The 14,458-nt window shown below is 45.3% G+C and overlaps 1 protein-coding gene across 1 annotated transcript in view; it reads left to right on the forward strand.

Moving 5' to 3' along the window:
* The first annotated feature begins 1,129 nt into the window (after nt 1-1,129).
* The window catches only part of LOC147019038 (procollagen-lysine,2-oxoglutarate 5-dioxygenase 2-like), an 87,478-nt gene continuing 74,149 nt past the window's right edge, over nt 1,130-14,458 (forward strand). Inside the window, exons 1-3 of the mRNA XM_085899224.1 lie at nt 1,130-1,290; nt 1,645-1,696; nt 2,498-2,633. Of these exons, the coding sequence (XP_085755350.1) occupies nt 1,145-1,290; nt 1,645-1,696; nt 2,498-2,633 (334 nt within the window). The 5' untranslated portion in view covers nt 1,130-1,144. The remainder of the gene's footprint in view (nt 1,291-1,644; nt 1,697-2,497; nt 2,634-14,458) is intronic.

Consider the following 14,458-nt stretch of genomic DNA (forward strand, 5'->3'; position numbering starts at 1 on the left):
TGTGTAGGTGTGTGTATGTGTGTCTATGTGTATGTGTGTATGTGTAGGTGTGTGTCTGTGGGTGTGTGTGTGTGTGTGTGTGTGTGTGTGTGTGTGTGTGTGTGTGTGTGTGTGTGTGTGTGTGTGTGTGTGTCGTTATTTAAGAAGGGATCCAGAGAGGAATTGGAGACCTGTGGACCAGTTGGTTGAACAATTCAGTTGTGGGGAATATGTTAGAGATGTTAATTATGGATCAGATAGGGAACCATTTGCAAAGGGTAGGCGAGCTATCGCCAGCACTTTGGCCAAATTCCACATTCCTGCCCCCAACCCGAGTCGAACGTCAGGCCTTGCCAACCGGTTCGTAAAAGACTTGGGCCAAGCTTCCCACGGCCAACCCCACAAGAACGTGGGAATAATTTCGGCTGTGAAAGAAGAAGAAGACAGGGAACCATTTAAATAATTTCACACTAATTAAAGGTAATCATCACGGATTTATTTAAAAGGAGATCTTGTGAAACAAAATTATTGGAGTGTTTTTTTTTAAAGCAGTTTCTCATTGGGTGCATGACATGAGCGCAGTGGGTGTGATGTGGTATATCTAGATTCTAAACTTTCACAACGAAGGCACCATCAACATATATTCATATAAGCTAGTTCAGGTGAGGGCTTGGGGAGTAACTAACTCTAACTGGATTAGTGATCGGATGCGATGAAGGTGATGATATGAGACTTCTGGAAACTTAATATTGTCGGTCGAACAGCTGCGCATGCGCATTGAGAACCCTCGGACGTGCATTGTTGCACGTACAGGAATCGTCATGAAATTCCCATTCGCCCCGCCCCCTTTCTCGACAAATCGTCATGAAATTCCCATTCGCCCCGCCCCCTTTCTCGACAAATCGTCATGAAATTTCCATTCGCCCCGCCCCCTTTCTCGACAAATCGTCATGAAATTCCCATTCGCCCCGCCCCCTTTCTCGACAAATCGTCATGAAATTTCCATTCGCCCCGCCCCGTTTCTCGACAAATCGTCATGAAATTCCCATTCGCCCCGCCCCCTTTCTCGACAAATCGTCATGAAATTTCCATTCGCCCCGCCCCCTTTCTCGACAAATCGTCATGAAATTTCCATTCGCCCCGCCCCCTTTCTCGACAAATCGTCATGAAATTTCCATTCGCCCCGCCCCCTTTCTCCACGAATTTACTGTTCACCGAGTCACGTGTGTTTTTGCGAAGCTTTGCTTTGAAAGTCTCTGCCTCCAATCAATTGGTACCTGCTGCTGTGGAAGCACCTGCTGTCGCCATTTCGTAAATTTCACACGACTTCATATTTCACTTCAATAACGGGATCATTTCCACTCCTCCTTCTTCTCCTTCCTCCTTCCTCCTCCTTCTTCCTCCTTCTTCCTCCTTCTTCCTCCTTCTTCCTCCTTCTTCCTCCTTCCTCCTTCTTCCTCCTCCTCCTCCTTCTTCCTCCTCCTTCTTCCTCCTTCTTCTTCCTCCTTCTTCCTCCTCCTCCTCCTCCTCCTCCCGCTTCGTCTTTTTGAAATTATGACGTTTAATGATTATTAGAACAACATAACGATCCCGTTATATCGAGTAATGACGACTTGAAACGATTAATCATATTTACCTCACGACCTCGTACTTTGTTTCCTGCAGATACATTCAGTACGTTCGTGTAATTACGGCACCGAACACGATTCGGAGAAAGGTAAAGGGAATGCCAATAATAATAAATAGGTGACAGGTAAAGCAGAGAGCCTGGCATCCGTTAACCTTGGGCAGCCGATTCGTGTGAGGGAGAAGCGGTGGGTGGTGCAGGCGGGGCGAGGTGGGGGCGAGGCGGTGGGTGGTCCACGCGGGGTGGGGCGAGGCGGTGGGTGGTCCACGCGGGGCGAGGTGGGGGCGAGGCGGTGGGTGGTGCACGCGGGGTGGGGCGAGGCGGTGGGTGGTGCACGCGAGATGGGGTGGGTCGGGTGGGGAGAGGCGGTGGGTGGTGCACGCGAGATGGGGTGGGTCGGGTGGGGGCGAGGCGGTGGGTGGTGCACGCGGGGTGGGGTGAGGCGGTGGGTGGTGCACGCGGGGCGAGGTGGGGGCGAGGCGGTGGGTGGTCCACGCGGGGTGGGGCGAGGCGGTGGGTGGTCCACGCGGGGTGGGGCGATGCGGTGGGTGGTGCACGCGGGGTGGTGCAGGCGGGGCAGGGTGGGGCGAAGCGGTGGGTGGTGCACGCGAGATGGGGTGGGTCGGGTGGGGAGAGGCGGTGGGCGGTGCACGTGGGGTGAGGCGGGATGGGTTGGGTGGGAGAGGCGTTGGGTGGTGCACGCGAGGCAAGTTGGTTCGGGTGTGAAGCAGTGGGTGGTGCACGCGAGGCGGGTCGGGTGGGAGGAGGTGGTGGGTGGTGCATGCGAGGCGAGTTGGGTCGGGTGCAGGGAGGCGGTGTATATAGCGTGAAGTCCTGGCCGGTGGGCTGGGGGAAATGACCCCCCGAGTTGTGTTGGTTGCTTGTTGAAAGGTTTCCCCCGCGAAGACTCGCCTTGGCGTGAAGATGCCGGGGGGCTGCGTGGCCTTGGCTCAGTTGGCTGTCCTGCTGTTCGTGGCGCTCACGGCGGTTGCAGATGTCCCATTGGGTGTACCAGCCTCGAAGCGGGGTACGTACTTTACGTCGCGTAATAAAAACTGAACACTGTGTACGACGTTTAACAACCTGCGGCCTCGTGATTAATAACAACACTCCACTAGAATACAGGTACACTACCAGAAGCAGCAAGGAATGAAGAACGGCGGCAACAACCTGTGCGTCAAACTCACTGAATCGGTGTGTGTGTGTGTGTGTGTGTGTGTGTGTGTGTGTGTGTGTGTGTGTGTGTGTGTGTGTGTGTGTGTGTGTGTGTGTGTGTGTGTGTGTGTGTGTGTGTGTGTGTGTGTGTGTCAGTGTGTGTGTCAGTGTGTGTGTCAGTGTGTGTGTGTCTGTGTGTGTGTCAGTGTGTGTGTCAGTGTGTGTGTCAGTGTGTGTGTCAGTGTGTGTGTCAGTGTGTGTGTCAGTGTGTGTGTCAGTGTGTGTGTCAGTGTGTGTGTCAGTGTGTGTGTCAGTGTGTGTGTCAGTGTGTGTGTCAGTGTGTGTGTGTGTCAGTGTGTGTGTGTGTCAGTGTGTCAGTGTGTCCACCTTCGTTTCGGTGAAGGAATCCTGATTCAAGGGTTAAGTTGTGAAGTTTTGTTGTTCTCAGAGTTTTGTTCCGAGGGCTCTTTTTCAGGATCATCACTGAGCCCCGGACAGCCTCCAACTGTTGTTCGGTTGTGGTGATGTTCCTCGGGATGGTTTGTAGGATCTTTATGAGGTTCTTTTTCATCATCACCGGTCCAATTTGGGCTCTCTTCAGCTTCCAGGATCTTTTGACTTCATTCTCGAGGTTTTGATATTTGGTCATTTTCTTGATTTCTGCGTTATTTACACCAAATCACTGGGGTACTGAAACCTCAATTAACAATGCCTTCTTTTCCTTTTTTGTATCTCAGAACAATGTCCGGTCACAGTGCTTTGTTTTCTATGTTCATGCTGGATGGGATCATCAAGTTGTACGTGATCATTACGTCCTTGTTTTTAATGATTGCTTTTGGTTCGTGTTCCCATGAGTTTTGTGGAACTGGGATATTGAAATTTCTCCAGATGTTCCAGTGGATTACTCTACATACCTTGTTGTGCCTTTGTGTGTACAGCTGTTCTGACATGAGTTTTTTTTATTTTTTTTTTTACATCCCAGTAGGAGATGTGGATCATACCTTCTGTTTCTATCTTGCAGAACCTACGCTGATCTGATTGACTCAGTCCTACCATTTTCTTAAAGCCATTCATATCATGTCCCTTGGTCTTGGCCATTTCTAATGATTCGGTCTCTGTCCCAATTCCAATGAGCCTTTTTTGTCTATATCCAATGTGTGTAACACTTTTTTGTTTGTTTGTTTTTCTCTGCTCTTTTATAGTTTTCCCAGTTGTCACTATACATCTGTTGATATTTCCTCTTGTATTTTATTTTTTCAATCGCACCTGTCTTTGGCACCTGTCTTTAGTATTCCAAAGACGGGCTGTATCTGTTGTTGTTTTGGTTTTGTGTGTGAGACATCTATTCGTACCTGTCTTTGGAAATTTCTTTTGCAAGATGAGTGAGAGATACCTTTTTTTCGTGTGTGTGTGTGTGTGTGTGTGTGTGTGTGTGTGTGTGTGTGTGTGTGTGTGTGTGTGTGTGTGTGTGTGTGTGTGTGTGTGTGTGTGTGTGTGTGTGTGTGTGTGTGTGTGTGTGTGTGTGTGTGTCAGTGTCAGTCAGAGCTTAGGTTGTTCCAATGAAAGCTAATTGTCAGATTTTTCCATTACAGGATTAGTTTTCTTGTCCGGGTGTAATTTTAACTGCATTGTATCAAGCCAATCAATGAGCTTATTAGATGAAACTGTAGGCTTTTTATTGGCTTGACGGTTAAGGTGGCTGGTTTAAGGTCTTAGGGTCTTGAATTCGAGCCAATGTCGGGCAATTGAATTGACACCAGGTGGGGTTGACTCAGCCTGTCATCCTTCCGAGGTTGGCGAAATGAGAACCAGCTTACTGGTCACAGGGGCATTGCATCACCGGCACAGCCGCTACTCGCAGCCATTGACGCTACTCGCAGCCTTGTGCTGCACACGAAGGCGGTTGAAGAATGAAATTTTAGTTGACAACACCATGCGACTCCAGAGTCACAGATGAGGGGTTAAACGATGATGCTGTGTCCAAATTAAATTCACCTGTGGATAGACACTTCGTCCAGCAACACACAGATTAGCCACGTTGTATCACACGTCCTGTGATTATGCTTTACCCTTTGGATGAATCGACCATGCTTTGAACTTTGATGTAGTTTTGGCAAAACTGCTGACTCTGAACTGAATGAGAATCCTTGCTTTCTGGAAAAGTTTAAAGTACCGGCAGGGGCTACCCGGTGGGAGATTCAGGAGTTATTGGCTTCACGATGGTTACCTTTTGCCTGTGAACCGGTGGCAACACTGCCTGACCCCCACATCCCAATATCCACTTTATAGCGGCCTTCGACCTCAAAATGGACGTCAAGACCAACGTGTGGAAGCTTAAAACTTGCCTTGATTCTGAAGTACCTACACCCTAAATTTGGGGATTCCAGGTGCTACGGTTCGGCCATGAAGGAATAACGCACAAACACTTGAAAATATTTATTGACATGAAAGACCCAAACAGTGATTTTTGCAGATGTTCTTCAAATCCCACATCCTGTATTAATTTACACATACCGTTCCTTTACTTTAAATTACGGACCTTGGGTCCTCCGTGAGCCTAAAAGACTGCAGCAAAAATACTAAGTGTTATTGATTTTGTTCCATATTTAAATGTACTTGTGTGCAAGTCCTTTAAAATATCAAACAAGGTTGCACAGAGCTGTCCGGTCTGGGTTAGGTTTGCAGGTCCGATTATAAATTGTCAACTTGGTGCTTCCCAGGCAGGGTGCTGTGTTTCATGAGAGCGAGTCTGTTGTTTAGGATGTCGAGCAGAGATCCATCTGCTCGCATTGATTGCTGGTCAACATTAAGGATCCAAATGTGTCTTTTGATGAAGAGGTGGTCAGTTTTGCAGCATTCTGGCCAAATTCCAAATTCCTGCCATAACATGCAGCAGGGTCTGGTAAAATAGCTCAGCGACAGCTCGAAGGTGAGTGTGCTCTCTCGTCGGTTTGATTTCACCCTGACGATTCACTGGCTACCCTGATTCTTCTCGGTGAGGGCCAGAGTCTAATCTGTCAGCATTTGTGCCGGTAGACATAAAAGATTCCATAGTATCTTTCACAAAGAGTAAGCCATCCATTCATGAATACATCCTTGAATACTTCCACTCGGAACGCAATGCCAAACCACATAGTACATTCCTTGCCATGAAATTGCTTTGGCATTACCAAGGCAATGCGTTGTGGGCCTGCAGTGGATGCTTTTCAGGCCTGCGGGTGGATGCTTTGCGGGCTTGCGGATGGATGCTTTGTGGGCTTGCGCGTGGATGCTTTTCGGGCCTGCGGGTGGACACTTTGTGGGCCTGCGGGTGGATGCTCTGCGGGCTTGCGGGTGGATGCTCTGCGGGTTTGCGGGTGGATCCTTTTGGGGCTTGAGGGTGGATCCTTTTGGGGCTTGAGGGTGGATCCTTTTGGGGCTTGCGGGTGGATCCTTTTGGGGCTTGCGGGTGGATCCTTTTGGGGCTTGCGGGTAGATCCTTTTGGGGCTTGCGGGTGGATACTTTGCGGGCTTGCGGGTGGATCCTTTTGGGGCTTGCGGGTGGATACCTTGTGGGCTGGCGCATGGATGCTTTTCGGGCCTGCTGGTGGATACTTTGTGGGACTGTGAGTGGATGCTTTGCGGGCTTGCGGGTGGATGCTTTGCGGGCTTGCGGGTGGATACTTTGCGGGCCTGCGCGTGGATAACTTGCGGGCCTGCGGGTGGATGCTTTGCTGGCCTGCGCGTGGATACTTTGTGGGCTTGCGCGTGGATGCTTTGCTGGCCTGCGGGTGGATACTTTGCTGGCCTGCGCGTGGATGCTTTGCGGGCCTGCGGGTGGATACTTTGCGGGCCTGCGGGTGGATACTTTGCGGGCTTGCGGGTGGATGCTTTGCGGGCCTGCGGGTGGATGCTTTCCGGACCTGCTGGTGGATGCTTTGCTGGCCTACGGGTGGATGTGTTGCGGATCTGCGGTTGGATACTTTCCGGACCTGCGGGTGGATGCTTTGCTGGCCTACGGGTGGATGTGTTGCGGATCTGTGGGTGGATACTTTGCGGATCTGCGGGTGGATGTGTTGCGGGCTTGCGGGTGGATGCGTTGCTGGTCTGCGGGTGGATGCGTTGCTGGTCTGCGGGTGGATGCTTTGCTGGGTTTTGGGTGGATGCGCTGCGGGCCCACGGGTGGATGCGCTGCTGGGCCCGCGGGTGGGTGCTCTGCAGCATGCTATATATTGGCTGCTCTTATTCTGTGCAGCACCCTTATTCTGGACATTTCCATCTGTCTGTCTGTCCGCGAAACTTTTTTCAAGCCTCGGGGCTAAACCACTCAACCGATTCCAATGAAATTTGGTAGGTCGGACCAATATTTTTGGGAATCGTGTGCTTTCAAATATGGGACCCCGGGCCCTAGCAACAGCATAGCAACGGCCCTTTAAAGTGGTCAAAAAATCGAAAAAAATCAAAAAAAAAATCGAAGCTTAGAGTTCTGTGCGCCATCTATCTCGCTCCCTTCATGCCAATTTGCAGCCCTAACAAAAAATATTTGTAGGTGGAGATAGGTTTTGGGCGAGTACATGTCGAACATTTCAGAAACGATTAATTGCGAATATCTCTAAGAGAAAGAGTCTGATTTTGATGAAACTTGGGTGAAATGTGTACAATGTGGCGAGCATGTACACAAAAATGAATAGTTGCCATGCACACCTCCGTTGCTTAGCAACAGCTAAAATAATTTATCGTACATCGTCCACTTATTGTGGACTGTACAACAAAAACAATACCTCCGAAACTGGACCTCTGAGGGACCTGTTTTTTTTTGTGCCCAAGGAGAATGTCTTGCAGCATCATATAAAAAAAAATAAAATCTTTAGCGAATAGATAAATGGAATTACCAGGGCTGCCATTTGTTGGAGTCTCTTTGGAAACATGCCTAAAATTTCACAAGGTGGGTTTCTGGGCGCAAACTCAGAGGGCTGTGATAATCGTATTTATTGTGCTGAATTGATTGATGGCATGAACATGAATATCGGCTAGTCGCGTCGGCCAGCTTTCCATCTACAGCGAGCAGCCATGTCGCCTACCGGCTTGTGTGTGTATATATATATATATATATATATATATATATATATATATATATATATATATATATATATATATATATATATATATATATATATTTGTGTGGCATAAAACAAAATGACAGTCTACTTTGAGGAATGTTACCCTTTTTAGCAGATCTATATGTCTTTGTTCCTTAAATAATGCAATGGGATGTGTACGTAACTGTGTTCCATGTTCCAACGATGATTGGTTTTGCCAAACATCTGGCTTTCGGTGTTGAGAAATAACTAATTTTTGCTTTTCATAACGCACACAAGATGGGCCTGGAAAAAAAAAACCTTTCACTCTATAGTTAAGGTTCAAGGAATTTTGTGTTCCCATAATTTTATTAAAGAGAAAGTTTGAAATTGTAATACCACTGTGGGTTGGTTTTCTCTTGATTTTGAGTTCTGAGTCAGTGCATTTGTAAATGTGTAACTTTCTGTGATTTACATTGTTTTTGGATCTTGAGGTATTTAGCCGTAATTTCCGTCTTCAAAAACCCACCCCATTCAATTCAACGAAACAGCAATTTTGTCATACCGGAATGTTGTTTTGGAAGTGGTGTCGGATAAAATGTAAGTTTTAATTCGCTTTCTTTCCTGCTTGGCCTGTTACAAGGTTTAATCTGAGATTGGCAGAGTATAGCTCTCCGGTTGCGTTCTCCCTCCGAGTTGTTTATTCTGGGATTGATTCTACGAAGGAATTTGATCCGCATCATAAGCTTGTGTTTAAGCTGCGAAGCATCGCATCCGAATACGCGATTTCCTTCGGAGGGAACATTAAGCTGCTTGTTTCATGCACTTGCTTTTGGTTTCTTTCAAGCAAAAATACATTTTGTGCTGGTACCCTGGTTTCCATGGTGAGGCATCATTCGGCCCTGTTTTGTCACGGTCATCGTGTCATCATGATATGGCGAGGAATAGCACAAGAGATTTGAATCCAGAATCCCAGCATCATGAGCTTCATGGAGTATACCCAGTAAGAATCCCACTTGCCATGTTGTGTCCATTGCTATATAATGTCCTTGTCATTGTAACTCATGCGAGGGGGTTGGGTTGGGGGGGGGTGGCGGGGAGGGCGACAAACACATTTGTGTGCTGCTCTACTCGACCTTGTCTGTGTAGTTGTAAGCTTGAATTGTTAAAATACCCTTGTGGTTTCTCCATCAAGATGAAGGCAGACACGTCCAAAGAAAGAAGACGGTTGATGAGTTGGTAAGGTGAACGGAATCAGCCTTGGCTCAGTCATGGTTTCAACTTTCCCAGTGGCTGCTTTTTAGCGGTTACGTTGTGGAGGGAATTCTAGCAGTGCTGTGCCAACACTACAGCTTGGCATGCTGCGAACAAGGCCTTGTCTGTGCTGAACCGCAACCCTTCCCCTCGGTGTTGCCGTGGCTAGATTTTCTGTCCTCATCAGGCCGCTTGGCATAGAATGTACACACCGTGCTACTGTGGTCCTGTTACTTTACTCACACAGTCTAAGCATGCCAGTACTTAGGGCTCTTAAGGCAGGTACTGATCTCTCACTCTCACCGCACAAACACTCACATGCTCTCACTTTCTTTTTATCACACTCAAATGACCGAGCAAACCAGGAAGTCCACAAGGGTAGTAAATGGACAGCACATTAACTCATTTGTAGAGTGGCTGTCGCTGAGTTGTCCAGTTTCCGTTTTATTCCCATTGGAGTCAAATCTAAATGAAGTGCTGTGACTACGTAGTTACAGCAGGGGCATGTCATCGGCATGCTATCCTTCATGTCAGAGTGTTCAGTTTTCCTGTGCGCACTCACTTCGTGGATCTTAAAAAAAAAAATGTCTGCAGTGACCCATGCCGAATTCCGGACGTGGAATTGCCTATGCGATTGGTAATACCTAAAGAAGGGGGGGGGGCGGCTTGAGTGTTCAAATCGACACAGGCGTGATGGGCCAAATGATATCCTTCTCCCAAGTTTCCATTTATGTTCAGGCATTCATTCCCTGTTCTTCCTCATTTCCTGATTTGTATTGAATTGTTCTCTCTGATGTAATATGAACCAATGAAAGGTGTTTTCCAAATCCAAGTGTAGTGGTGATATCTTTTTTTCATGAAAAACCTTTCCTTGTAGATTTATTTATTTATTTATTTATTTATTTATTGCAAAATTAACTAACATGTTTGGAGCGGTGCTTCACAACGGGTGTGCCGTGGCACCATGTTTAACATCCATCCAAGCGACGGCACACACATTGATGAATCTCCCTCCCTGAAAAATAAACAAACAAACAGGATGACAGTTTATAGCTGGGCCAGGATTCGAACCCAGGCTCGACAGTTCAGAGGTGAGTGCCTTTAAGCAAGCTATCCTGTCAGCCCTAGAAATGTCAAAAACTTTCACATTCAACCATCTCTGATTGTGCCATTGATATATTGTTACCGTTTTCAACAACATACCTTTGTGAAGTGAGCTGCTCAACATTGACACTCATCAAGAACAACATGAGGCCGTGTCTAAAGAGCCTGGACCAGGAGCTGTGTTGCTCTTTCCAACATAGGGCTGAACATTAAGTGCCTCTGTGACTCAAGACATGAGCAAGTTGCTCACTCGTGCCAAATTAAAGTTTGGGCCTTCAATTTCTCACTTGCTTACTTCTGGGAGCAGTTTTAATTAAATTATTTATCTCCTCTTGTTCTTCAACGATATATTTAGGAGAAAAAAAACAAAACAGCCTTTTTACAGCCATTTTCCCTGCTGAGCAGGGGTTAGCTTTTTGCTGAGCTGCTGAGTAGGCGGCAATAGCTCACCTACTCTACGCGAAGGACACCACGGGATCTTCAACGTCCACCAACGAATGCTGGCAGACGGGACGCCCATTTTAACGTCCATCCAAGGGACGGCACACACATTCATGAATCACCCTGCCTGTGAAACACCAGGGGTGACAGTTTTTGCTGGGACAGGAATCTAACCCAGGCTATACAGTGAAGACTCGAGTGTGCATACCTCCAGGCCATCCTGCCAGCTCTAACAATGAATGTTGATAATATTCAAAAAAAAATAAAAAGTAAATAACATTAAAGTTGATAAAGCTTTGAAAAACATTAAAGTTCATAAAAATTCTGTTTTTGAAAATGATTTAAGTTTATAATCTCTCTTATAGGTTGAAATGGTAATGAGGATTTTCCTCCTTGATAAAACTTCAAATTAATTTATATCATTGCTTTGTGATATTTGAGAAACCACTTGAATTACTTTAATTATTTTAAGTTTTGAGAAGTACTGCAATGGAGGGTTAAACAAAAGAATGGGGAACGAAATGTTTTCTCCATTTTTGCTCGGAAATCGGTTGAAATTGAAAAATCAGTTGAACTTTCTCAAAGGGTACATTAGGTTTTTATCATTCCAAATATCCATAAGAAGACTAGAACGGCACTTGGTAGAGCGCATACCTCCACCAAGCTGGATAGTTTGTTTTGTAGCCTACTGATAGGCCGGATCAGCATCCAGACCTTTACCAAAATCTAATCGGGTTGTTGTTGTCGCCTACCCAACTCATCCACCAAGTTTTGTCATAACCCGTGCACAACTTTTTGAGTTGCCCTGCTCATGGACAGACAGGAGTGAAAACAACTTCTATCCACCTTCGGTGGTGGAGGTAATTAATGAATTTGAATCCTCTTGATTGTTTTTGCAAGTCGCTGTGCCAATGTGGTGAAAGTCAGTAATCTTTTCATGTTTGTAGGTTATGGGGGTTACGTAGTAAACATTTGTTTGAGATAATACAGCTGTGAGGCTAAATGTCGCCATTGGTGTGCCCTGGAGAAGAGTTTGTTGCATTACCGTGGGGAGGGAGGAACCGATGCCAAGTTGGCAATCCATCAGAAATCGGAATGCCTTTGAATCTCGGTGTTGCAAATGTAGAGATAATCCTCTCTGGTTTTGTGTGGTTGGGTCTTTGAAATTTAAAAGCATTTGTTGTATCTATCGATTTGGTAAGAGATCAACGCACAATTAAGGAACTTCTAGTTTGGGTCTGATTCGTGATGACTATAAACAGTTAGATTGGTGCTTCGCAGGTAAGGCGTTGCATCACAAAGCATGGAGTATGGAATATGAAATTGGAAAACGCATGTCTTTTGCATGCTTCAAAGATAATTGTGCAGTGAACTTCTTAGATTCTAGAAAACATTCTGTCAAATGTATGCTTTTCTTTTTATCCACATTGACAAATGGAAGTTGCCTTCGTGTCACGTCTTGCCGTAGTAGCCATTTCCAATAAATTTGGTACGTCCAGGCAATGTGTTGGCATGAGACCAGTTTTGATTCAAAATTTGGTGACAACCATTCAGAAACGGCCTTTCAATCTTTCCCAGCAACTTCTGCGATCTTCCAGTACGGTAACCACCTCCTGGTTAAACTCCCGAAATCCAGGATGACTGTAATCTTAACTCTTGCTCCTCGCTTCTCTGGTATGTGGAACTGCCTTCCTGAAGCTGTTCAATCCCATCCATCTCTCCAGAGCTACAAGAAGGTGGTGCACTACCATCTCTTGCCATCCCCCATACTTCCCCCCGTTGACCCTGCTGAGTCCAACGTTCTTAATTGCAGGTTATTGTGTTTCTTTCTGTGTTCTCTTTTTAATCGGCTTCCATGTTGACTTGGAAGACTTTTGGTGCTGTTCGGATTATTATTGTTATTCTCGGATTTTTTTATAAGCCTGTTCTCCGTAACCGTCATACTGACTTCACGGACTTATTCGAAAGGTCATAATCTTATGCTTTTTGCAAAATTGTTCTGATTGTTCAAACAGTTTGGCAGCCATATTGGATTTAAGGAAAAAACTTTAAAAAAAAATCTTCTCTGAAACCACTGAACCGATCAATGCAAAATCTGAAATATAGCATCGACTACCGATGCGGAATTTCTTTTTGACAATTATGATGTCATCATTCACATGGTTTGGTAGCCATATTGGATTGAAAAAAAATAACTTGAAAAACCTTTCTCCAAAACCGCTGAACCGATCGATACAAAACTTTATTCATATGATCGACAACCCATGAAGAAAAAGTTTGAAAAACTATGACATCATCAGGTACATGCTTTTGTGGCTATATTGGATTGAAACAAAACAACTTTAAAAACCACCTTCTCGGAAACTGCTTAACCGATCGATACGAAACTTTAAGGTGTGATTGTGGACCCATGGCAATAAAATGTAGGAGTTGAAGTCGAAATACAACTTGAGCTGTATCAACAACGCCAAAAGTCTTGACCTGGCTGGAAGCCGATCACCACAATTCACAGTTCTAGTTTCATTTTATTTTGGATCATCTTGTTGCTACACAGCCACATGTCGGTTAATTTGCTCGTGCATAACCCTTGATCTTGTAAATTAAATTAAAGAAAAAAGGCACCAGTATTAAATATGGCTTGCTTTGTAATATCCTTTCCTGGCACTATGGACAAATGCACAATGGTGAATTGAAAAATGTGCAACTTTGGTTGTAATGCTATTGCCTTCCCAAATCAAATGGGTGTTTTTTTTTTTTGTTTTTTTTTTTGTATATCAGTATAAACAAAAATATGAATCTTTTGTATTGCTCAGGTGCAGTTCATAATTTAAGCTTTCGACCTGTTTTTGGCTTATGTTTACTGTACGCATTGCGTAATGGAGGGTTTGTGTAAGTTTTGCACAACGTGGTTCAAGGAAGAAGGTGAAACTAGAAGAAGACTAACAGAATTCTGTTACAGTCTCCTATTGTGGGGGAAAGCAGAAATATGAAAAAACCGGTTGCCCTTCATATCCAAAGAAGCAGTTCACCTGAAACGTGGGAACTACTTGGGCAATGTGTTTGCAGTGCAGAAACTGATTCATAGACAGCAACCACTTTCTAAGGTGGCAACAGTGTAACTTGATGTTAAGAAACCTCCAAGAGGATTAGACCACCCGCTACTCGCAGTCCAGGCAGGAATTTGTAAAAAAAAATTCAGGATACAGGTGATATCTCGCGTAGTTTTCACGAAGGATACAGTGGGATCTTTGACGTCCACCAACTAATGCTGGCAGACGGGAGACAGATTTAATGTCTATCCGAGGAACGGCACGCACATTGATGGATCACCCTGCCTGTGAAACACCAGGATGATAATTTATAGTGGGGCCGGGATTTTAACGCAGGTTCGACAGTTCAAAGGCTGTGCATGCCTCGAGGCCATCCTACCAGCCATAGAAATGTGAAATGAGAAAAAAAAGGATGCTTGTAGAGTTGCAATGTTTGTTTGTTTTTTTTCATTTTTAGAAAATCCTTTTTTTGGTGAAATAAGGTGCTCTGTAAGGGGAAAATGAATGAAATGTGGATAATTTTGGATTTAAATTCCAGAATGAGAGAAGGATTTGCATGGAGGAAATTGTAGTCGACTCTTTGCTCACAGGCCAGCTGGCTGGACAGTGGATTCTTGGAAACGTGTTCAATGATAGGAAATGGCAGTAATATAACCTACTTCCTTAGTTTATCACGTCATCCAAAAAACCTGAATAAGCTGGCTCAAGAATTAAATAATTTTCTATTTTATTATTTTATTTTCCTATTTTTCTTTTCTATTTCTTGCTTTTCATCCATAACTTTGTTTCTC

Source organism: Eptatretus burgeri, chromosome 10, assembly GCF_056783735.1.
Source record: "Eptatretus burgeri isolate ZD-2024b chromosome 10, Ebu_testis_v1, whole genome shotgun sequence".
NCBI lineage: Eukaryota > Metazoa > Chordata > Myxini > Myxiniformes > Myxinidae > Eptatretus > Eptatretus burgeri.